This window comes from Maylandia zebra, linkage group LG12 (genome assembly GCF_041146795.1).
Source record: "Maylandia zebra isolate NMK-2024a linkage group LG12, Mzebra_GT3a, whole genome shotgun sequence".
Classification (NCBI taxonomy): domain Eukaryota; kingdom Metazoa; phylum Chordata; class Actinopteri; order Cichliformes; family Cichlidae; genus Maylandia; species Maylandia zebra.
In genome coordinates this window covers 35,491,762-35,517,316 of record NC_135178.1, presented here as the reverse complement: position 1 = coordinate 35,517,316, position 25,555 = coordinate 35,491,762, and the positions used below count along the sequence as shown (strand labels likewise).

The 25,555-nt window shown below is 43.3% G+C and overlaps 1 protein-coding gene across 2 annotated transcripts in view; it reads left to right on the top strand.

Moving 5' to 3' along the window:
* fras1 (Fraser extracellular matrix complex subunit 1) overlaps window positions 1-25,555 on the top strand; it is a 308,187-nt gene that overhangs the window by 225,103 nt on the left and 57,529 nt on the right. For both annotated transcript variants that reach the window (XM_076891188.1, XM_012920358.4), the window contains exons 29-35: window positions 3,167-3,326; window positions 3,530-3,708; window positions 9,621-9,737; window positions 11,533-11,647; window positions 20,678-20,815; window positions 21,977-22,009; window positions 25,370-25,501. In XM_076891188.1, coding sequence (XP_076747303.1) covers window positions 3,167-3,326; window positions 3,530-3,708; window positions 9,621-9,737; window positions 11,533-11,647; window positions 20,678-20,815; window positions 21,977-22,009; window positions 25,370-25,501 — 874 coding nt within the window. The remainder of the gene's footprint in view (window positions 1-3,166; window positions 3,327-3,529; window positions 3,709-9,620; window positions 9,738-11,532; window positions 11,648-20,677; window positions 20,816-21,976; window positions 22,010-25,369; window positions 25,502-25,555) is intronic.

The window sequence follows — 25,555 nt, the reverse complement described above, 5'->3', positions numbered from 1 at the left end:
AGTCAGTTTAATGAGCAGATTAATGAGTAGATCCTGACTATGGAGGTCTGTCTCTAACCTACTTTAAAACCCGTTTGTTTAGTTCGTCCTCTCAGGTGTTTTCTCAGTATTTCACCTTCTCTGTACTTATCTAATTTCTTTACTCCCAGAGGTCAAAAGCAATGAAACTTCCATGAGCATGTCATTTTCTTTGCACCTGTCTGAAAGAGATTAGATTGTCTGTCTACCTAATGAGGCAACACAAATCTCACATGGAAAAAAACTAATTAGATTTGTGTATTATCCAAGAAAAAATGGGAAATTTACAACCTGGAGTGCAGCTGCAGGTCAAAGAACGTTAGACATCTGGGGATATTAGCCATGATTCCAAACAGGTACCTTTGATCGGTTTTATTTTGAAAAGCGTGCTGTTTCTGGGTATGAATGTCCTTGAGAGACCTTGATGTTCAGCCTGAGAGTTTGATAATCTCGTGGATGATGTGGGCTGTGAGCTAACAGCCTGCCGTACTGACTTGTGTGTTTTCTCTTCCTGATCTGTGATTCTTTGCCTTCTGCTGCCACACTAAAATAATGTGATTTGGATCAAGCAGGCAGCAGGCAGAGGAGCCACAGATGGTCAGCAGGTTGTTATCTTCAAACACAGAGACCCACATTCAGCATCACACACCTGTGTGCACTCTTGTAATGCATTACCACCTACTGCCACAGTGTTTATGCCACTGATATGCTGATTATCCCCTGCAGTAAATAGCCAGGTGTGTGTGTGTGTGTGTGTTTGTTGTGATTAAAGCCTAAGAAAAACCTCTAAACTTCCTAAAATAAACCTGATACTGAAGTAATGTGACTGTTTAACTCTCTGAGATCCAAGTACCCCTCACCCCAATAGTACCAGATTATGCATTTTCTTCTGCTTTCTCTTTAACTTTTCCCACCATTTTTAGTTCTTTCTCCCACAATGCATTTCACACTTTATAAATGACACGCTGTACCATATTTTTATATGTATTTTTTTACAGTGTAGCTATAGTATTTAATATTATATGTAGTGTGGTTTTATTAATGTATGTGAGAAAGCATAGTTGTGCCTCCTCAGCTGAAAATAATGTAAAATTACTTGTAGAATTTGACCCATAAACGCCTGTACTGTGCAGGTAATTTCTATAAATATGAACCTTATAATCAAATGCATAATTTATTGCTTATGTTAACGTATATCCATGATGTCTTTCTTTTCTAGACATCCGAGAAGTGTGTCATATCTGTTTTTATTTAGACAGCGGCATGACACAGTGAGCAAGAGGTCTAGTTTCAAAACCTCCCCGACAGCAGGAATTGTCTTTGTTGAAATGCCCTCAGACGATATTGACTCATCCACCAACTCTGTGTGCTCTCTATAGCTAATCCTGCTCTTTGTTCTCCTGGAGGGGGGGAACTCTGTCGTGGATCAATAAATCATCACAAAAATAAGTGATTGTGAAGTTGAGCTGAAACTTCTCAAACAAAGAAAACACATATTGAGGTTTTTTGGAGCTCAGGGTAGACTCACTGCACTCAGGTGATGCTGAAGCTGGCAGACAACTTCATGAAAGGCTCACAAACTTGATTTCAGGACAGATGTGGATTAAAAGAAGCCAAACAGTAAAGTGAGACTGGCATCGAGCTGCATCTGAGGATGAAAATTAACTGACACTTATCATATTGTATAGTTTACTGTGTCTGAAAGCTAATTTAATGTAAACGAACGTGATGCCGCTGCACCTGTTTCAAGTTTTACATAAGACCTCCAGTAAATACCTGGCGTCTGTGAAGATTTCAATGGTAATCAGCGGATAATGTGTTTCATTTATTTATGGTGAGTGGGATTGGATCCCCCATAACTGTGTTTTCAGTTTTACAGTGTTCTGGAGAAATCCACCATTAGATGGTCGTTAGAAATGGATGGATGGATGTTGTCCTTCCAAAATGTTGAGAAGCAGTAAGACAACTCGTAAAAGCACATGTTTATCATCCACTGAGCGTAGTGTGCAGCCCACAATCAGCTTCGCAGATATGCTGAATATGTAAGTTGCACTAATTAAGCTTCTTAAGCCTGTTTATAGTTCCTGCTCGGCTGCAAGCTGCTTTGCAAGCCACCTCCAAAAAAGATCCTCCTTTTGATGCGATGTTTTATTGTTGCCGTCCCCGTTTTATGCTTCCCATTTATGCATGCTTTTGGTTACCATGGCAACTCCAAACTGGGAGCCCAGTTCAGTCGTCACCTTAAAATTGTAAATTAACCTCACTGGTAATCCATTTGAACAAAATACAACTTGGTGTTAGACGTGTGAGACGAGGAGATTATTGACTGACCACTTTCCCAAACATTCATTTCTACCTTTGCATTAAAACTCTTACTGGACGATGCTGACAGCAACAAATGAAAACACCTGGGTTGGTGACAGGTGTAACAGTTAGTTGGTGGATACTTCCTAAACTGTAAATAAACTTTTACTTTGAAGGACATCAAGGTCTCAACAGAACGTACCAAATGTAGAAGTGCAGATACAGATACTAATTTAATGATTTCAGTCAGCTTGAACATCTATTATGGAGAACACAGAGAAACATAAAGGGTAAAAAATGAGCTTGTTGTAGACATGTGACTTTGCCTGTGAAAAAATGAATATGAACATGGTGAAAGAAATCGCTCAGAAATAAGTTGGAATAGTTTCTATTGAGAGCTCCAATAGATTTTGTTGTTTAATTCAATTCATCGAGCTATAAGCAAATATTAGATGGCTCGTGTCCAAGCCATAGAGAGAATAAAGGTGGTATAAACGTGGAATTTAGTGAATAAATATAATCGTCATTAACATGAAATCATTATCATCATTAAATTAAGATAAATAAACACCACTCGAATAAAGAAATCCAGAAATGACAGAAACAACATGTGGGATGACGGCAACGCCTGAACAGAAGCTCCGACTCAATTTATTGTATTTACCACCGCATTCGGTTTCAGAGGACGTGTGAGGACGTCCCAGAACTGAAGTAAAGCAACAAATATAAATTAGAGTACATGGAAATTACTTCTCTGGGCTTTAATGTTTCCCACAGAGATAATGTTAAACTATTTGAAATTCATTTTGATTAATTTGATGTGTGTGTGTTTGTTACTTTTCAGCCTGGAGACTCTCCTCACATGCTGTCCATCCCAGTGACCTGGGTGAAAGAGGGAGGCATGGTGCGACTCGATAAAAAGTACCTGCAGACAGACTTCAAAGGAGTCAGCACTGATAACATTGTCTACAGCATCCTCCCCTCAGAGGGGCAACCCAAATATGGTACCTTAACACTCAGTGACACTTTCCTTTAATATTTCCAAACAAGCTGTTTTATCTGCTGTATGATTGTAATATTGTAGATTTTCCAACAGTTAGTACATAATTAATTTCAAATGTAATTTCTAAACTTTATTAAACATAAATTTTAACTCTAATTTTGCTTTTAAGGTAAATATAACATCTTACTCACCTTCTCCGTCCAGGTGAGGTGTTGCTGGTGTCCATGCCGGCTGACGGCCCCCCAGAGGGTTGGCTTCCCTCGCTAACAGACGACCGCAGCTTTACAGCAACGACTTCCTTCACGCAGCAAGACGTGAACGACGGTGCGGTCTGGTACCGCCACTTTGGCACCGGCAGCAGCGGTGACTCCTTCCTGTTCCAGGTCAGTGCTGATGCACCCTGTCCACAGAGGACCAGTTTCACACATGCCTTTGTTTTGGCTCCTGGCAGCTGAAATGAAAAGATTATGTTTGAGTTTAAAGCATTTTACACATTTATACAGGTGACAGATTAAAGGAAAAAACCTCTAACTCCTGCAGGGAGAGCATACAGCTCTATTAAAGCTCTATCCACAGTGTCTTATTGTTTTGTATACAAAACTGAAACAAAGAAAGCTGCACCGTCAAAACTGAAAGTGAACAGAAAACCAACTCGAACCATCACAGATTTCTTCTTTTATTATGAAGTCGTTGCAAAGCAAAACCATCAAGTGTCAAAACTTAAAGTAAACAAAATGCAGATGCATTAAAACATGATTAATACAATGTAACAACAAAACATATTTACACGTTTATAACACATAAAATATGACTTTCATTATTTTCTGGATATTTATGTTGAACATGACAAAAGATTTTAGATGGTAAGGTCATATTATGTAAGCCATTATGTGGATAATAATGTGGTCATCTCAGGCATAAGACACACCCATCTGTCATTCAAACCTTCTGTTTGTGAAGGGTAGCCAATCAGAAGAAAGCTGGCTTAAAGGACTGTATAAAGCAGCTGAGTTGCTGCACCGAACCCAGTTTAAGTCAAATAGGGATTATTTTTGAACTGAACTGCGGGGGTTGAGATATTTTTGCCACTGACTTTGTGCTAATACCACAGCAAGGTATCAATATTTTCCAAAACCCGATAAAAGAACATGAATACGAACTGCGCCGTGAGATGAAACTTCAGGGGGATAAGAAACAAGAAATGGAGATGATGACAGGCACACATTTTGCCACATTTTCCTTGTAATATTTTTGCTTTTGTGGCCTTGTTCTCTGTTGTGTTTCTCTGTGTTTATCTCTTCTCTCCTTTGGAAACCAAAAGTCTCCAACCTTTCCGACATCTCTCCCTCCAGCTCGTCTTTCACCACTTACCGCCTCTGCTCTTCTCTTCTTTATTCTTGTAACCGTTTGAGACTGTGTGGTTTATAGGATGCTATAAAAATGTTCTTTGCTTTTTATTTGAGAAAGTACAGCCTGCTTATCATTCAGCATTTGTTTTATGCACCAAACACTCCACTACTGGTTTAGTGTCTGTTAATGCAGCCGGCATTTTGGCTGGATTTATGCCTCCTGGTTTGTTTCCCTCTTTCCTCGTTCCAGTTTTTTCACTGCAGATTTCTTCCCCCTCTTTTCAAACTTTCCGTGTGAAGCATAGGCACTTAAAATCCACCCATAGTGGCCTATCTCAATTAGCGTTAATGACACCAAATTACACTGAAATTGTTTTCAAATTCAAGACAATTGCACTAAAACCGATGGCGCATTCATCACACCACGGTTAGAGTGTTTTCACGCCAGCCTCGGCTTCACATCACCTCCATTAGAAAAACAAAAGAGGCAGCCAAAAGCTTGTAGCTACATCTAATCATCCCTCACACTCCGTCCAACCCCTCACATTTTGGCTTCATCCATCAGAGTAGATGCATTTCAATTTACACAGTGCTCAATTCAAATTAAATTCGAAAGTGTCTCATCATTTCTCCGGGAAGTGGTGAAGACGTGACATAGAGAAGCGAAACCCATCATCGGTGCGGTTTGTTAAAGGTAGCGATTAAACTTGACGGCTTGTCAGGGTGGTATTATTGTCCTCCTCTGGATTTTTATCAAAAGCATGCGATGCCTTCTTGGAATGGGTTGATTTGAAATTCACTTTGGTTCTGCAACTCTGGGCTCTGCAGCAGAACGGAGGGTGCTCAGCTGCATTCTGCACATAAATCATAAACCACGTTCAAACCAGACGGATCGGAATCTGTGCCCCTGCAACTTTTTCCTCTCATGCTTGACTTTTATGTTGTTGTTTGGAAGCTGAGGAGTATCTTAAGCGGTTTATCAGGTTTGTTAATGGGAAGATAACAGACAGCTATGTTACAATCACAGTAAGTAGACAGCTCCAAAAACAATTTAAAAGATTTATTGACAAGTTATTTATCTTTCTTTAAGCAGGAAAATATGACTGTTGAGATTAAAAGAAAAAAAGAAAAGTGTGCAGCAGTACAGTCAATAGTTGTTGCATGAACTAAATACATACACAGATACACACAGTTTCAGAAACCACCGAACTGCCTGCACTAAATGTCTACGCCCTGTCCTGTGGGTGCTGGACTGACAGAAGCCCATCTGGGCCCCGTGGGCTAAAGCCCTGCCACTAAACCCTCATCCTGAAGCCATACCCCGGATCTGGCTCCAGGTGAGGTCCCAGTAGCCCTGTCTCATGCACAGTACAGGATTATAAATCAGTTATAATCAGAGGCCATTTGAAGTCATGCAAATTTCAACGCATTTTTCCAAATTCAGCTCAAATTTAAGGACAAACATAAGGAACGAGTCTTGGGACTGAAGACAGTAACTTCACACTTGAATGATTGCTCAATTGTATGTTTAAATTCAATGCGGAGCCACTGAGTCACCATTTAATCATTCTCAGGGAAAGTTAAAAGTCATGTTCAATAAGGACAAATCCTTTGATTTTGACAAACAGTCACACGGGGTGCATTAGTTTTAATGTGAGGATGTGGAGAAATTGTGAAATGACTCATGCAGAGAGACTCATCCACATCCATCACCCGAAATACTCAATCTAAAGGACAAAGGTTAAAGCGCTTGTCATTATTGTATGCTGAGCAGAGAGGGGAAATTCATTTTTCTTTTACATCATCTTTTTCTTTTGTATAAAACTAAAAGATTTAAGACAATATGTGAATAAAACGCAAGGAAAGTACATGTTTTAAGAAAATGGTAATTATTAGAACTACAACAGATGTTGATTGATGAGAACCAGGTTGTAGAAAATCAATTTTAACTCTCAGCCTAAAGTTACAATAAAATGAAACAAATAAAGAGAAACTGTAACAGTAAATCTGCCAATTTCATCTGAAGCTACAAATGAGCCTGCAAGACATTCCTGATTTTATCAATGCCAATTGTCACTTTATTTCAAATATTTTGTCTTCCTGTGTGCTCTTGTGCCTTGTTTTCTTTTCTTTTCTTTCATGACCCCAAAATCCTGGAAAACACCCTGCTTACCTTACCGTTCTCTTTTAACTGACACGAATGGGTTTTTTTCTTCCTACAAAAAGTCCATATTAATTTTTGATGTGTATTCCCGTTGCATGGAGGTCCTAAATTTTATTTAAAGTGGTATTAAAAGGTCTTAAATTTAACATGTAGCAGTCCTGCAGTATTCTGGCAGCGATAAAGCTGCTGAACCTTTCTTTGGAAGTCTCATGGATTGGATTTTAAACCTTATGAAGATTATAAAATAGGGTATGTCTTTTTATGTTGAAGCAAATCAACATGATCAATAATTTTCTGCAGCAGCACCAGCTTCAATAAATCCAGCTGACTCAACACTGCCTCTCATGACAACACATTACTTGTGATTGGTGCCGCTGACTCCAGGCTTCATGCTGCTCCTACATTACTTCTGACTGACAAAGCTGACTACAGGTTCTTGAACTTTCCTTCCTGCAAATGCCACTGATGTGACAGGAACAAGCTGCAGCGGAATAAGTAAGTGGGGACAGAAATTGGCTTTTAGAATGAACAGCCAAGGCTTCTGCCTCTGCATGTCTATCAGGGGACTAAACAATTTATGGCTACATACGTTAGAGGGCTCGAGTAAGACAACAGTGCATTCGCTTAAAAGTTTTCAAAAGTGTTGCGTCAGCAGACAGGAAGAGAGCTAAATTTCAAATCTGGTTTTGTTCCAGTGAAGAACACAGAGACGATTAGACTGATCCACTATCATCTTTCTCTATTTAGCAATTCAATTAGGGTAATCTTAAATTCTAATTGAAACGATCAGCTGCTTCATAAACACGCAGAGAGGTCAAAGGTTATAGACTGAACTGACTAACAAAGACACAGATACTTATACATAAAGTACTGTAATTAAATACCAAAGTAAGGGACAGATTTCAACACAGTGAGCTGTAATATAATTCAAATAATTCAAAAAGTATACCAACAGCGACTCGAGCATCAATCAAAGTGGCCAAGCCTCTAACTCCAGTTTTCATATGGATGACCTTTAGTTTTGAAAGGATATTAGAGAGAGAGAGAGAGAGAGAGAGTCAGGGGGAGTGACGCACAGAAAATGCTCCAGGGAAGACTTGAGCATCAGGCCTTTGCAGGCTTTGAGCATGTGGGTTATCTGTTCTCAACCAGGTGAGCAGCGCCTACAACTGTTTCATTCCACTGTCAGTTTGAACATTTAATATGGGAGCCAGCCTTAAGTGGACATGAGAGGAAGTCCAGTACATGCAGTACCTGGCATGTTCATGGCATATATATATTGAGATATAGATATATTTATAAATAGATCTTACAAAGGTCCATTGGGTTTCCGGACCGGCAATCCATGGAATTACCAAAAATAGAGAGGGGATAGCTTAACGTGTGAAACAGGACAAGCCTGCCGTGTAATCCATTTATTTCAACAAAGTAACTGTATTCTGTTTAACGGTAACTGTAACGGAATACAGTTACTCATTTTTTGTATTTTACACACGTAACGCTGATGCGTAAATTCCGTTACTCCCCAACACTGAACATATATGACACTAAATAAAACCCAAGGATGCAAAATCACCAAAGCATAGATTAAAATGTTAACATATAACATATTAAACAAACATCAAATATCTCTTTAGAACTAAAATGCAAACGCAGAAACAAAATCACTGAAACACAGACAGTAATGCTGAACCACTTTTCATTTTGCTTAGCCGAAAAAAAATTATACAAAAGTCAAATAAGTGCAAATGTAATTACAAGTACACTTACTACACCACAGAGTAAATATCTCTGACATCACACATCCTAAACCAGATCTTTAGCCTGAAGTTCTAAAGTTTGTATTCATCAATGCAACAACATGATTGGCTCCTACGTTTCTTGGTTCAGCTGCTGATTGGCTCTCAGACGTGGAACGACCTCCATCTTCAGCATTTCAGGATTTTCCCTCAGATTTGGTTACAGGCTTCTTTGACTGTTTTATAAAGTCTGTGATATACGGGTGTTATTCCAAGTTATTATTTTACCCACTGAATATTTTCCTTGCAACACAAACAGTAACTGCACGTGAGGTGACATTTCCACAGTTTTTCAGTATGAGAGATGACAAATTATTTTTAATTTGTAAGTGATTACTTTAAGTTTTTACTTCACAGACACATCAGCCTGAAGCATGCGTTGAGAAACAGAACAGCTGTCCACTGCTGCTCCTTAACAAAAACCCTCAGAGGCTCCATCTGCGTCCTTTTTTTAAAAGTCTTGAAACACGTTTAGTGTGGATTTCAGAACATCGTTTAAGAGCAAACAGCAGTGGTGTGGCTTCAGAGTAATAACTGCTCCAATGCTGAAAGAAAAACGAAAACACGAGCTGAATTTTACTCAGATCGACGTCTCTTTTTTAATATTCTCACGGTGTAGGCAGTGATTTATGAAAAGAAGCACACTGAGTCTCTGTGGCTCGTTCCTGCAGTGCAGCCTGATGCCAGGCTCACTTTATGTTCCTGTTCAGTTATTAGACTGCAGCTTGTTTTCATCAAAGCGGTTGTGTCTTACTTCTGGTGGTTCTCAGGAGTATGTCATCAGCTGTGTCACTCAGAAATTAATTATAATATGCCTTTGCAGTGGAAAAACAAGACATTGTTTCAGCTGGTATGCTGCAGATTGAGACTTAAGGCTTTTCAAGCCTTACAGTGAGCAGAGGCAGACTAAGGATGCTGAGGTGGATGGAGTTTGTTGAAGATGCGGCTCATATAGGAGGCTGTGTACCTGTTTGTCTGTGCAGGTTTCCACAGAGGCAGAACCAGTCGTTCAGAGCGATGCTCAGACCTTCACCATAGGAGTCATGCCTCAGATCCCAGGATTCCCACAGCTGGCCCCCGACTGCGACCTACAGATCACGGTGAGAGGAAAACACGCAAAAAGACACCATGGTGGAAGCCATGACATGCTGTATGAAAGTCTTAGAAAACAATGGCTTCAACAACAGATGATGTTGTTATTGTCAATTATACAGCTACTATAATGCACATTCTTTTTTTAATTTACTCTGTAGACCCATTTATTGTATTATATTCTGCTTTTTACATGAAAATGTCACATTTAGATTTTCACCTCTTAAGCCATTTTATTTTATTGTTCACTGTTTTGACTGCTGCAACAGTAAAATACATTTTTTCCTTATTTTGCACTAAACTACATGATTATTTGTGAAAACTCAGCAATAGTTTTGACTGTGAATAACCATCAGCTGATCTTTTTTGGTTTCTAGTCTGAAGTTTCTGTCAGCAGCACGTCCTCAGACATCGCCCTGACATCCTTTCTGTATGTTTTCCTGTTAAACAAACCCCCCAAAAATGTTGCTTTTGAGAAGATTAAGAAACTTATGAGAAGATGCTTAGCGACCAGAGAGACTGGTGACCTTTCACCCTGAAATCTGTTTCTCATTCCACTGAGCTGAGTGACCTTGACCATTTATACATAAATAAATGTGCAATCTGCTGTATATTGTTCATTGGATGTAGGTTCAGCTACAGAAAGGTTGACTGGGGAGATAATTCAGCAAAATCCATGTTTAAAACTCGACTGTGTAAAGTTCATTTATAAAGTCTCGTACTCGACACAGCGTTGATTAAAAAAGGAGACATTAGAGTGGCTGCAAGAATTAGCGACTCGGACGGCATATTAGAGCTTTTGAAGGTAATAAGAAAATGTAAGTGGTCTGGGGAGTGCTTGTAGTTTTTGGAGGGAAAAAACCTTCAGATTTTAAGATTAAAGTAATAAATTTGTGAGGGGAAAAATGACAGGAAATTTAAGAGAATAAAACTCATAAATATGTGAGGTTTTTTCTTGTACATTTGTAAGAGAAAACTTCAGAAATTTTAAAGAAAGGAGCTCATAAATTTACAAGAGAAAAGATCACAGTGAGGTTGAGAAAATGAGAAAAAAAATGATTTATGATAAATGGAATGAATTCACATATTTCAACTTCTGGAACCAATAAATCATACAAATCATTTCTAAACACCAACAGCGCTCTTTTCAACCACATTATTTCAGCCACAACATCAAATCACCAACTCGCTTTCATTGTGGCGAGTTGGTGTAAGTCCACGATGGAGTCGTCCTCCATCAGGGTGTGAGACGATAGAGACGAGCATGTGGGGAATATCTGTAAAGTGCAAATCCAAAAAAACGTAACATCAATATTTAAGATTGATTTTATTTATGAGGAGAGAAAAACACAAATTTATAAGAAGAAACTTACAAATTAGTCCAAGAATTCCCACTAACAGAGTGCAGTGTCACCAAAACGACTACACACATCCAGGTTGTCCTGTGAGTCACACAACAATTAGTTACAATTACAATTTGTTTTTTAAGTATTCCTCTGAATAATTTGGGGGTTTTTTTGTAATTGTGAAGTGGCTTTGGTGACATTATCCTGTATTAGTGGGTTTGTTTTGACACATTTCTGAGTTTCACTGTGAAAAGGGAGCAGCCAAAAGTTTTTTTCTTGCATCTTACAACTTTTTTAGTTTTTTTCCTGGTGAAATGCTTTCGATCCTAAAGAGACTCCTTATGTTTGTGGTTGTTTTCTGGTGATTTCTGCCTAGAAATAGAGGATATAGAAGCTTACCTCGTTTCTCACCTTAATGTATGTGTGTGTGTGTGTGTGTGTGTGTGTGTGTGTGTAGGCTCTAGAGGCTCAGGTGACAGAGATAACGCCTTCAGCGCTGTCCTTCGTCGACTCTGAGACTCCCAGCGAGAAGCTCGTCTACAGTATCACCAAACCTCTACCATCGGGACAAGGTCAGCCACACACGCACACACTCGTGCAGCTTTTCCCTCATAATGTGGAAAAGATTAACAGGATTAAAATCTAACTCCTGTCAGGGGGTAGGAGCCTTATAACTAGATACAGTGGGTAAGTTTCTGAGTTCATGTTTGATTTTCAGCTCAGAGCTGGAGAGGGAGAAGTTAAAGTGTCAAGAAGTTATACTGTTTCTCATTAATTATCACTTAAATAGTCACAAGTCGGGTGCTGTTAATCCACAATTTGGTGGGATGGAGCGGTGCAATGAGGCAAAGGTTTCTTCCTGTTTTTTTGGGGGGGTTGTTATAAAACTGGAAAACTCTTTGCATCCAGAACATCTGTGGAAAAATGCAAATAGAGATGAACTGCTCTGTGCCATATTCGACTGGAGATAGACACCTTACAGCCAAATTTTGGTCAGACACATAATCCACATGGTAGTGCTGTCATATCAAAATTAGACATGATTAGACCAAATTATGTGTCACAGAAAATGAGCCAATTTACAGAGGCTGCAAAAACATAACCAAACACACGTGAAATGCACAGAGAGACACAGAGTAAAAGGTTCCTTAGCAAAGCATACTGGGAAGCCTGGACTGTGTATGCACACAGAAGGCTGATTAGTGATAACCACAGCTGGGGAATGAGACACAGGCACAAACAATCAGGACACAAATGAAAACCCAAATCAACACAAGAGGAAACTAGCTGTCCGAATAAAACAGGAAGAGAGCTACGACCCCAACTGAAACAAAAAAGACACGGAAATATAAACGAACTAACTGAGGGGGAGAATGCAGAAATTGAAGAATTCACAACTACCCCAACACATGAAGCAGAACTTCATAATCCAGGCCCACTAAAGCTCAGAATACTAGAATAACAATGAATCAAAACACGAGCCTGCAAAACAGAAATGTGATGACCAAAACCACAAAAAATGAAATTTAGTATTGATGAGAATAAACCAAAAATGTAAAGCAGCTGTGAGAATGGACAGAAAACTACAGCAAATCATGAGAGGAAGCACCAAGGCTCAGAGTTTTTACCTGAGATCTGCAAATAGGTACAGAGACCAGGAGTTTTATACTTGTCTGGAAGTCTTACATTATCTAAAATGAGGGCTAAGTACAGTCACATCTTTTGGTATTAGAGGATAACAGAGCACTGCAGACAATCTTGTCTTGTTCTTTCTGAGTAAGCCATTACTTCTTGTTAATTTCTTGTTTGCAGAGGCATCAAATATTTGCTGAGGAGTTGAAATGTTGTCACATTTTATTATTGGTGCATAATGCATGAGGTTGTTACAGAGTTATTTGTACCTTGATAGAAGAAAACGTTACTTTCCTGCAGGTTGAGACCTCGTAGTGCTCAGTGGAAGTTACTCTGGGGAGACTATCAGGACATCACATCCTTGTTTATCACACGGTTAATTTGTCGTTTGATCAAAGAAGTAGGTTAAAATATACAACTGATCATGTTTTTTTAAGACTTGTCACCCAAAATATTCCTTTAAAATGTTGACCTTTATTTCATGTTGTGTTTAATAACGAGGAACGGGGGAAAATAGGAACAAAGTACATGCACATCATGTTACGACACGCTTCTCTTGTAATGTGTCCAAATTAGTCTCCAAGAAAGTCATTTTCCCTAGAGTGGTTTTAGCTTTGGATAGTGGCATCCTTCCAATCCCATTTTCTGCCAATTATCCGGATCAGTTTGCAGGGATAGCAGTCAAAGCAGAGATGCCCGCACCTCCCTCTCACCAGGCACCTCCTCTAGCTGCTCGGGGGGATATCCAGCCAGCTGAGAGATGCAATCTCTCCGTTGCCTGAAGCACCTCATCCAAGAGGCTGGACCACCTGAACCACCTCAGCTGGCTGTTTTCGATGTGGAGCAGCAGCTCTGATCTCTACCAGCAGTCTTGGTTTTGTTCCCAGCTCGCAACAGTAGGCGAGCGTTGCAGTGTACATGGACCAGTACATCAACACAGACTCGCACTGCAGCCATATCATTTATATCACACCTGGATCTGTGGTCATATGACCTGATGTGGTTTAAGTGGCCTCATTTCAGTTTCACCAAGTGAACCAACTGTGTAAAGGCTTATTGAATGTGTTACCCACCAACCTCAGTGTTTAACTCACTATTTTAAAGGCTAATCCAGATATAATTTAGTGTGTTACAGCACAAGTGTTGTATACTTTAGAATGAACAGCAGTGTATTAGATCATAATTTATGTGTAAAGAGCCTTATGAGGCCATTCTAATAAAGAGCATATAAAGTGCACCTTGTTACATTTTATTAGTGTATAATAAAATAAAGTGAGACTACAAAGTTTAGGAAGGGGGATCATGTTCTGCAGAGCACTTAGCTGTAATGACTGGCTCAAGAGTTTGGCTTTTCCCAGCTTGGAGTCGCAGAAACGAATAGTTATGTCTATAACTTCTGTTCCCTGAAGGAGAGGAACGAGGTACAACACATAAGTATGGGATATCACGCCCTCGCGTGTCCTGGCTGAAGAAACCTTTATTCACGCCTTTACGGCAGATGACGTGTGATGACACGCGCAAGGCCCCGCCCGCACATATAGCCGCTGCCATCACCGTCATCCCTCAGTTCGATAGCCGCTCTTCACCGAGCCAACTGCTCAGTGGGGCCACCCTGTGTTGTACCTCGTTCCTCTCCTTCAGGGAACAGAAGTTATAGACATAACTATTCGTTCCCTTTCAGTCGATTCACTCGGTACAACACATAAGTATGGGACCTATATACACGCCCCGCAGAGCAGCCACCGAACCGGAACGGGACCACCACATCCTCAGTGAGTGGTAGACCCAGCAGAAAGGACAGCATGAGCCACCGAAGGGGCTGTAACGTCCAACCGATAAAACCGCACAAAAGTGTGCGGCGACGCCCAATTAGCCGCTGCACAAATATCAGCCACAGGCACCCCTCTAAAAAGAGCCCATGAGGTCGCCATCCCCCTGGTGGAATGAGCTCCCACCCCGTGGGGCAACGCAAAACCTCCGGTGCTGTATGCCAGCGAGATAGCTTCTACAATCCAGTGGGACAGCCTCTGTCTGGACAGAGCTCTACCTCTATTCGGATTAGCGAAGCAGACAAACAACTGGTCACACAAACGCACATCCCGAGTGCGCTCAATGTAGGTGCGTAGCGCACGCACCGGACAAAGAGAATGCACCCTCCTCTGCTCCTCAGATTCAAAAGGAGGGGAGCAAAAGCTCAGCAACTCAAACTCCATCGAACTATAAGATGCAGGCATGACCTTGGGAAGATAGGCGGCATTCGGACGCAATACGACCTTGCGGCCATCAGGAGAAAACTGTGTGCAGGCAGGATGCACAGACAGCGCATGAAGGTCCCCCACTCGCTTCGCCGAGGCCAAAGCGAGAAGTAATGCGGTCTTATACGAAAGAAGTTTCATATCTACCGACTCAACGGGTTCAAACGGAGGGCCACAAAGGGCCTCCAGCACCAAAGACAAGTCCCAAGCAGGGACACTGGACTTAAGCACGGGCCTCAGCCGGCGAACCCCTTTCAGAAAACGCACGGCGAGGGGATGCGCACCTGGTGTCACCCCGTCAAAACCGATATGACAAGCAGATATAGCCGCTAAATAAACCTTGATCGTCGAAAACGAAAGGCCTTTATCCAACAGCTCCTGCAGGAATGTCAAAACATCCACAATAGAGCACTGAAATGGGAGAGTGTGGCGGCCCTGGCACCATCGCTCGAAGGCTCGCCATTTGTAAGCGTACAAGCCTCTAGTAGACGAGGCCCTGGCGCTCTGAATCGTCGCTACCACACTAGGTGGCAGACCCTTAGCAACCAAGTTTAACCTCTCAGCAGGTAAGCATGAAGGTGCCACAGATCCGGGCGCGGATGAAACACTTCCCCCCCCGCCTGAGAGAGGAGATCCCTGCGGAGAGGAAGCTGCCAAGGACTTGCTGCAAGCAGGCTGATTATTTCTGCATACCACGACTTCGCGGGCCACCAAGGGGCCACCAGGATCAGAGAGAGGGAATGCCGACGCACCCTCTCCAGAATTGGAGATATCATTTCCACTGGGGGAAATGCATACAGGAGCACGTCCGGCCATTGGTGCGCTAGCGCGTCCAAGCCCAAGGGTGCATCGTGGTCGATTATGGAGAAGTACAGGGGGCAGTGAGCATTCACCCTGGAAGCAAAAAGATCTATTTGCGCCTCGCCAAATAGATCCCAAATCTGAGCCACTATTGAAGGGTGTAACCTCCATTCTCTCACCAGAGGACCCCCCCTGGAGAGAAGGTCCGGCCCCAGGTTCAGGTGGCCCGGGACATGGGTGGCTCTTAGAGTCAGAAAATGAACACTGCACCATAACAGCAGAGAGCGAGACAGCTGCAACAGGGGAAGAGAGCGTGTTCCTCCCTGCCTGTTTATATAAGACACCACTGTTGAATTGTCCGTCCTGACTAAGACATGCTGGCCCTGCAGGACTGGACGGAAACGCTTTAGAGCTAAGAACACTGCTAACAGCTCTAAGTGGTTGATGTGCAGCTGGCGCTGAGCCGCGGACCAGATCCCTCTCACTGACGCACCCTCGCACAGCGCTCCCCACCCACTTAGGGAAGCATCTGTGGACACCACCTTGCGAAACAACACCCTCCCAATCCGAGAGCCCTGGTGCAGTAGCCCGGGCTCCCTCCAAGGACGGAGAGCTAGCATGCAAGACGCAGTTACCGGCAGCCTCCTCCGGAGGTGACGCGAAGCACACAAACGGTGAGAGAGAGTCCAGCGTTGAAACGCTCTCATTTTCAACAGCCCAAGCGGCACTACGGCGATCATAGATGCCATCATGCCCAACAAGCGCAATATCGTCTGGAAACGCAGTCTGCGTCCCAGCTGAAATTGAGCGAGGCAGCGATGAAACGCGGCCACTCTGTGCTCTGACAACCGTGCGCGGCTGGAAAGAGAGCATATTTCCAGACCGAGAAAAGCGATCTGTTGACCTGGGATTAGCGAGCTCTTCTGAAAGTTCACAGAGAACCCCAGTGTCTGAATGTGTGACAGAACCCGCGACAGCTGCGTCTCCGCCTGTTCTCTGGAGCAAGCCACGAGAGCCCAGTCGTCCAGGTAGGCCAAGATGCGGATGCCCCTCTTCCTGAGGGGCGCTAGCGCTGCCTCGGCACATTTCGTAAAGGTGCGGGGAGCGAGCGACAGCCCGAACGGCAGCACTAGGTATTCGTAGGCTACGCCCTCGAATGCAAACCTCAGAAACTGCCTGTGTTTCGGGTGTATAGCTACATGAAAATAAGCATCTGTTAGATCGATTGTCGCAAACCAATCTCCCGGGCCGACTGCACTCAGGAGCTGTCTGAGTGTTAGCATCTTGAACCTGTACGTTCGCAGGTACGTGTTCAAGACTCGCAGGTCGAGGATGGGACGAAGCCCTCCCCCTTTCTTCGGAATGACAAAATAACGGCTGTACCAACCTTTGTCCGTCTCCGAAGCGGGGACCACCCGTATTGCTCTCTTCTGTAATAGCGCCTGTATTTCCTCTCTGAGTACCAAGGCTGCCTCGGGGTTGACAATCGTGTTCACGACTCTTTGGAAACGAGGCGGCTTGACCCGGAACTGCAACCGGTAACCCATGGCAACGGTTTGCAGCACCCACGGAGAGGGGGCGCAAGCGCGCCACTGAGGGAAGTGAGCAGCCAGCCGGCTGGCCTGCAGCACTGACGGCGGGGCGCCGTCGCCCCCCAGTGTGTCTGCAGGGGACTGCATCCCCTGCCTGACCTGGCTCATTTCGCCTGCAGGTTGAGCATTTGAGATTGTTTGAGAGTAAACCACACTCTTTATTGATTGCAACATGGGAACATGTACATTTATACATTTTGTTGGGTGCACCTTTTCCGGGGCATAACAATGAAAAACAGCGGGAACACTCGATGTGGTCGCTTGAACATTCAACACATCTGAACCGTGTGCAGGGGTTATGTGCTTGGGAGACCGCGATAGGGAAGTGCAGCGCCTTCTGGGGCTGACAACCTGAACAGAACTTAAGCGGCACCTCTTGTGCGGCAACAGAGGGGTAAGAGCAGCGTCTCCCTGCTGCCGGATCCCTTCCCCACTCGCAATCACAGCTAGGAGGGCTGAGGCTTCTTCCTCCTGGGCGTCGGGTCCCGTCGGGGGCCCGGGGGAGGGCCTTTGCCCCAGGCCGACTGGCGTGGAGCTCGGGCCGGAGTACGTGCTCTCGCCGGCGGCCCTCCCACTCCAGCAGTGGGCGCCGGTCTCTTGCCAGCTGTCAGAGGAGCGGCGGGCCTGTGAGAGCTAGCAGTGGGCTTGGGCTGGGGCTGGCGTCTGGGGATGATGTCGCGCAGAGCTTCCGTCTGCTTCTTCCTCAGATCAAATCTAGCCTGAATGGCTTCAAGTGAATGTCCGAATAACCCAGCCGCAGACACTGGTGCGTCCAGATACACAGCTCTGTCTCTATCAGGGACGTCGGAGAGGGTCAGCCACAGGTGCCTCTGCGCCACCACTGTCGAAGCCATCCCTCTGCCCAGGGAGAGCGCTGCACAGCGAGACGCACGGAGGATGTAATCCGTGGTGACTCTAACCTCGTTAAGAAGAGGTGACAGCGGGCTGTCCTCCGGAACCAGCGATCCAAGCTCCGCCAGGCACATTGCTTGGTACGTCTGGAGCATGGTGACGGAGCTCATGGCTCGAGCGGTGCCGGCCTGAGCCCGATAAATCTTCTCCAGCTGCGAGGCCGAGAATCTGCAGTGCTTGGACGGCAGAGTTGCGGGGCCACCGACACCATGGTTATGGGACGGGGCCAGATAAGCAGCCAGAGACGGCTCCATAGGGGGTGGGTTAGCTAAACCAGCTCCCTCGGCGCCGTCCAATTCCATGTACTGTCCATAGCCGGGCACAGTGACGCGGGTAGACAGAGGTTTGTCCCATGACGCTGTTAGCTCGCAGAGAAAGTCTGGGAACATGGGGAGGCAGTTTTTGGCCGTTGCGGGCTCCGGTGGAAGGAAAAAACCCGCAAACCGCGACGGCTTCCGAGCTGGTGGAGGAGAGGGCCAGTCCACCTGCAGCTTCTCAGCGGCACGGCGAAACAGGGAGAAAAGAGAGGTGTCATCGTGGCCGACCGGCGCAGCAGCGGCGGCATATTGGGTCGACAATGAGCTCTCCTGCTCATCCTCCGACAAACCATGGATGTCCAGGCCGATGTCCAGCACGTCATCGTCTTCCTGGGGAGCGCTGGCGGGCTTCAACCCAGGCTGAAGCCCGTCAGCGCTCCTGCATGGTTCCGGTCCGTCATCGGCTAACCCGTCAACGTATTCCATGTGGTCAGCCCAGCTAATCACGGGGACATCGACCTGAAAATTTTCGTCTTCGGACTCGGACGAAGCCGGGGCTCCAGACTCGGAAAGAAGAGGGTCATGCCGTGCGACAGCCGAGCGTCCCAGCACTCTTTCCACAAACGTCACCCGTCTTTCCAGGGTCGAGCGTCGGAGCTGGCGACAAAACGCACAAGCTTCGGGCTCCGTCAACGCTCTCCTAGCGTGGACGATCCCCAGGCAGACAGGGCAGGCATCGTGCTGGTCGCTGTCGTGCAAAGAGAAACCACATCCCTGAGGACAGGGGCGAACAGAAGATTTCTGCTTTGCTCGCTTCGGTTTGGAGTCCATTCCCAAAACGCAAAGCGAAACGCTGCACAAGAAAAACTTGAAAATAGCGCTCCGCGGGCAGCCTACGCACCAGCTGGGCGGTGGAGGCTAACACCAACAGGGGCAGTTAAGCTAGGTTCAAGTTGGCAGACAACGGAGCTAACTAGCAGTAGCTAGCTAGCCCAACTCAGCAGAGGTGTTCTCAGCGAGGTGAAGAGCGTAAGAACTGAGGGATGACGGTGATGGCAGCGGCTATATGTGCGGGCGGGGCCTTGCGCGTGTCATCACACGTCATCTGCCGTAAAGGCGTGAATAAAGGTTTCTTCAGCCAGGACACGCGAGGGCGTGATATCCCATACTTATGTGTTGTACCGAGTGAATCGACTGAAAGGGAACTACCAACCTTCTGCTTCCAAGTCTGCTTCAGTAGCGTCGCCGCCCTCCAAAATAATTTCATTATCGTCTTTCCGTGTATAAGGATGAGCATTGCTTTCATTTTTGCAGAATTTAATGTGCCGTTCAGACATTCATTTCATCGCTGGACCATCTGTCAGAGTGCTGCATCATTTTCAGCTCTCTGTCTAATGAAAGAGAAAAGCGATTTACAATGGGTCATATTCATCAGCTAATGGACTGATAAATTTGTGTGTAGACTTTTTGAACGGCGCCAAACAGAAGGAGGAGGAAAACTTCTGTTTTTGTGGGAATGTTTTTCAGGATTTTTAGTTTTTTTTTTAAAACCCTGAAAGTTTTAGTTCTTTTTAGTTAAATGACAATATATTGGTCAAAATAAGTTTGAAGTTTCCGGTTTTCTGTAAGAATAAAGTTGGAAGTTAAAGGATTTCACCAAACATTTTCAGAGGGAAGAGCTGTTTGGGAGAAATTAGCATCCTTATTGTTTTAATTAAAGCATGGCATGCAGCTTTCCTTTACTACAAGGTAGCTAACAGCCTTCTAACAAAGTCTTGTTTAAATGTTGCCTCAGACTCCAATGTGCAAAAACCTCCTGGGTACCTCGTATCTGAGGTATTTGGGGCATGTCCGGCTGGGAGGAGACCCCGGGGCGGGAACACAGGCTTGGGAACATCTCAGTGTCCTCTGAGAGGCGCTGGCAGAGATGAACTGGCGAGAGGGACGTCACAGCATCTTTGCTCAGCCCCTGTGACCTCACATCCTGCATTTCTTTATTTCCGATATTAACGTTTTGTTTTTCTGCTTGGCCTTTAACATCTTACTTCCAGCCTTATTCTCAGCATCTTTAGTGACCCGGTCAGCTCTCTGTTCTGTTTCACTTGCTACACGCTCAAACAAAATCTCATCATGTGCTGATTTTTTGTTTCCAGGGACCATCGAGCATCGGGACAGGCCATACACACACGTGCAACATTTCACTCAGGCTGATGTGAATAACGGCAAGATCATCTACAGACCACCGCAGGCTCCATCACACCTCCAGGAGCTCTACCAGTACTCCTTCACCGGTAAGATGTTACTCACACTTCACCTCCAGCTCCTTTATGCACCAGATCAGCCAGATGTACTTAGTTCAGAGACCTGTCACTGAATTACACTGTTTTACCTCTTTGATTGTTGTCCTTGTTTTTGTTTAAACCAGCGGTCCCCAAACTAAAACAAAGGGTTTGAATAGTCTTATCCACTGACAGACACCATTTGCACCACGGTTCAATAATCATTTGCCATTAGCAGCATCCACACGTCGTATCAGGCCGACTGCAGAGCCTGAGGGTCACACAGGTGCTATCAGTAAACAGTCAGTGTCAAGTCTGAGTGTTTTTGACTTGTTTTAAAAAACAACTCTGTCCTTTTCACCTGGATGCTTCTGATAAAAGGGTCACTCTGGGCTAAAATCATGCCTTTAAAACCCCTCATGACAGTCCACTTTCTGGTCATTAATTTGAGATTTTAATCTCTAATTATATTACACCTTTTTAAACCAAATTGTGACTTTACCCCACTCAGAGTGGACCTCGTCTACACTAGCTAACTGTTAGATGTAAAAACAGATATCCTAACAGCTTTTAAAGCCTTACATGGCTTTAATAGTTTGTCTAATTACATCTGAGCTTCTGAAAATGGGAGACTGTGTGTAAAAATTGTTAAACTCCTCAAACTTCAATCACATATTGATTGCTTGTCCCAACAAATGGTCCTAACTGAACGTTTATATTACAGTATTACATGTTAATCATTATTAAAGTTTGAGTCTTTAGTGTTTCTGTCTTTTATTGCCACTCATGATCACCTTTTTTCTTGCAAAGCTTTTAACAATAAAATTAGCCTTGCATGGTTAGTAATTGAAGAGGTGGATGGGTTGGACAAGGAAGAGCAGAGTTTTAGCATTTCGAAAACTATCAGAGGACGCTAAGACGTTTCCAGAAGCACAGACCTCCGTTTAAAAAGATCTTCCATAATCCGAGATCAAAGCATACTTTTATTTTCTTAATCTGGGTTTATGGAGCTCCAGTGGAAGCTTTGCATCAGTAAATCATCCTCATTGCCTCTGAGTTTATACAGTATGGGCTTTTCTCTTTAGTGAAACACCGTCACCTCTGCATGAATCCTCTGTTTTTTACTTTTATCGCTTCCTGGCTGTAACTCCTTTCTGTTTTTAACCCCAACAGGCCTGCCGGAGTCGCTGAGCGTTTATTTCACAGGTAAATACTTCATCTCGCTGAATTTAAAAAGTAAGAGGAGGAAGAAGACAAAAGAGAGGCAGTTTGTCTCCTCCTCACCCAGTCCTCTCCTTTCTCATCTTTTTCATTGTAAATCTCTCAATCCTCACCTCCTCCTCCACACTCCATTTTCTCCTCCCGTCTTCTCCCCTCTGCTATCAATTCCTTCTTTTTTATCTTCCCTTCTTCACCTCCTTCAACTTTTCTCCACCTATCCTTCTTCTCTCTCCCCCTGTGTCTCCTTTTATTCGTTTCTCTCTCATTTCCACTTTTATTTCAGTTCCTTTCTTAATTATATCGCTTTCCCTTTTCAGTCCTAAAGTTCTCCTTTTCCCTCTTTTCCACCGTACATTTTAGATTCTTCTCTCTGAATTTCACCTCTCTGTTTTGCTCCTCTCCTACTCCTGTTTCCTGTTTCCCCTCTCCTGGTTTTTGTCTTCCCCATAAATGTTCCTCCCCTTGGATTTTTCCTCACCTCTTATGTTTTTCCTGTTCTATTCATCTTTCTCTCAGCTTTTAAGTTCATCACCTCTCTAATCTCTCCTCTTTTCACACCCAGTGCTTCTCTCCATCCTCTTCTCCTTTTTCGCTCCTTTGCCATTAGTACACTGATCCACTTCAACTGAAGTCGTCAGATCCTTTATGATTCTCTGTTTTCGAACTTTGACCTTGAACCTTAAGATAAAAACAAGGCTTACTGAACATTTGGAAGCGTGCCATCACTCTCTAACTCCACCCCAACAGCAGTCTGTGTTTACAGGTGTCACCAAAGTGTTTTTCACTTTAGTGTCGGTCCTCGGGAGCACACAGTGCTTTCAGCCTCTGCTCCAGTTCAGTCTTAAGTGACTTCTATAGGTCCCTAAAAGAGAAAAAATGACCTTTACCCAAAGCTCAGCTGCAGTTATCAGGACACTGTTGCTGATCTGCAGCGCAGAAGATAAATTACATTTACCTGAACAGCTGCTGTACGCGCTCAGATATTGTTTTTATATTTAATTTTGAGCATTTAAATTTTTTTATCAGGTTCATACCTCTTGTCTTCTTCATTATGTAATCAGCAGACTAGCCAGTTAACTGATTAGTTACAAGCACACCTTTCATTAGTAATCAGCTTTTGTTAATTGCATGCATTTGCTGCTTTCCTCTTTAAATATTTTTTAATACAAAAACACGGTGGCAGTTTTCTGGCTTTAATCCGTTCCAAATTATTCATCAGCTCTCAAACTGAGACATTAAGTCGAACTTTCACTCACTGCGCTGTTTCTGTTCTGGTGTTTAACTTTAATGACAGGAGACCTGGAGGCTGAGAAAGAAAGCAGCAATACCTAAAACAAGTGCAAAAACAGGCACCGGTCATACATGTGAACGGTAGCGAGCCAAACAGATCTGCAAGGAGTAAACAAAGGAAAATTCCTGGGAAAAATCCAGGAAAGGTCGTACACGAGAAGCTCAAGTGTGACCTCAGAGGAATATAACTAAAAACAGGAGTGCTGGAAGACTTGGCTAAACAAGAAGGAAAGATGATGCATCAGCGAGCACAGAGATGCTGCAAATATATAGAATAAATAAATAAGAGTCATAAAGGAAGTAAAGACAACAGTGTGATCAGACTAAGACTTCCAAAATAAAACAGGAAATTGCTTAACAGACACACAACACTGAAGTCCACTTGTGAGTTTAGACTAATTTACAGTGAATTACAGCACAGCTAACAGCTAAGCAACTAAACAGCCCTCCAAAAAGCAATAACACCAGTTTTATTGTATTGAATCTGACAGACAAATGATTGTAATAAGTCTGTATTGCAGTTTAACTCAGTTCAAACAAAGGTCACTCTACTTACACTGTAAGTGCAAACAAACTCTTACTATGATAAACTATAAATATTGCAGCTCTCAGTCAGCTGAGCTGTGTGAATAAGTTTTCATCAAGTGTCACGATTTTATGGTGTTTCAGAGAAATCACCCTCTCAGTTATTCCAATTACTCTAAGTGATCAAAGTTTATTCATCATTAAAATTAATAACTGTACATAAAACACTTCATAAACAGTCATTATTGGATTAATCTGAATCAGATTGATGACTTCATTCATGTTTATCAGTTTAACCGTGTACTTTGTGTCTGTGCTCATTTATTTTTTCTTCATTCATTGATGCAACCATGAACTATAATAATAAATGATTTAAAATGATAATGTTGGTTCAGCTTTTAAATGCAGACAACAAAAACAGCTCCTAATAGCACAGAGTGTGCCTCGTATCAGGGTAAGCACTGATGGTTAGTGCTCACCCTGTTCAACCACGATCCATCATTACTGCAGCAAAGACAAAAGCGCGACTTCATTCTAAGAATTTCTACCTGTGGTTAAAAGTTACAGCAAATAAATGTTGTTTTAAAGGTTTTGTAGTTTTATTTGTATCTTCATTGAAATGCCTCCGTAGCCCTGTACAAACCTGTGCTTCTAAATGAATTGGTTCTTACTGTGGGTAGAGAAAATTGTCCCCTTGTATCTTGATAATAATGTATGCTTCAGCATAATTCAGCACTATTGTGGGACTGTCGTTTCAATTGCGGCCCTTCACTTACTTTCACGACAGCACTCATCTAAAGCCTAAACGTTTCAGTCTGAAGGAAGAAAATTTGAGTTTAAAATGATCAGAAATGTGTGGAAGAGAGAAAATTTCTCTGTTGCCACTCAAGTTTTACCCTTGCTGACACAAACCCGAAGGGTATTTGTGTCTCCAGCTGGAATCAAACCAGCAACCTTTTACTTGCCAATTAAATGTGTTAAGAGCTACACCATCAGAGTCACACAGTGGTGAAAACTCTCGGGAATTTTGTCTTTTTAATTCAGATTATTGAAGATTGTTATAAGGTAAAACAAAAGAGCAGCAAAATAATAAAATCATAATATATTTTTATATAAAGCTGTTTTTCCCCCTCTCATTTATGTCCAGGTGACAAAATTGACAGTTGTCTTGTTGCTGTTTCAATTTTAAATCATGTGTTAATGCAAAGCGACAAGTGGCCCCATTAAGTAGAGTTTACACTCTAACACCTTTTTTGGCTTGATTCTGTTTTTTTAAAATTAATTAATAACTTCAGCCTCTATGATGTGCTTTATTTTTATAATCTTGACTTTTAGGTTGTTAAATTTCCTTAAAAAGATTTCTTTGTGAAGTAAAAGAAGCTGGGAAGCTCATTAGCGGTGATGTGTTAGAGGTGTGCGTTTGTTTTTGGACTAATTTGTGTCTGTGTGTTTCCTCTGTGTCATGTATGATCTGTGTGGTTGCTTTAATGATATTCTTCTTCTCCTCCTTCTTGCATGCGTGTGCTTCAGTGTCAGATGGCGAGCACAACACGCCTGAGCTGGACTTTGCCGTCCTGCTGCTGACAAACCACCAGCAGCCGCCGGTGTTTCAGGTTCTGGACCCTCTGCTGGAGGTCAGCCTCAGAGGACAAGCTGCCATCGGTAAGATTATATAAACGCAAAAACAGGCTCGTACAAAAACTATTTAAGAAGAGA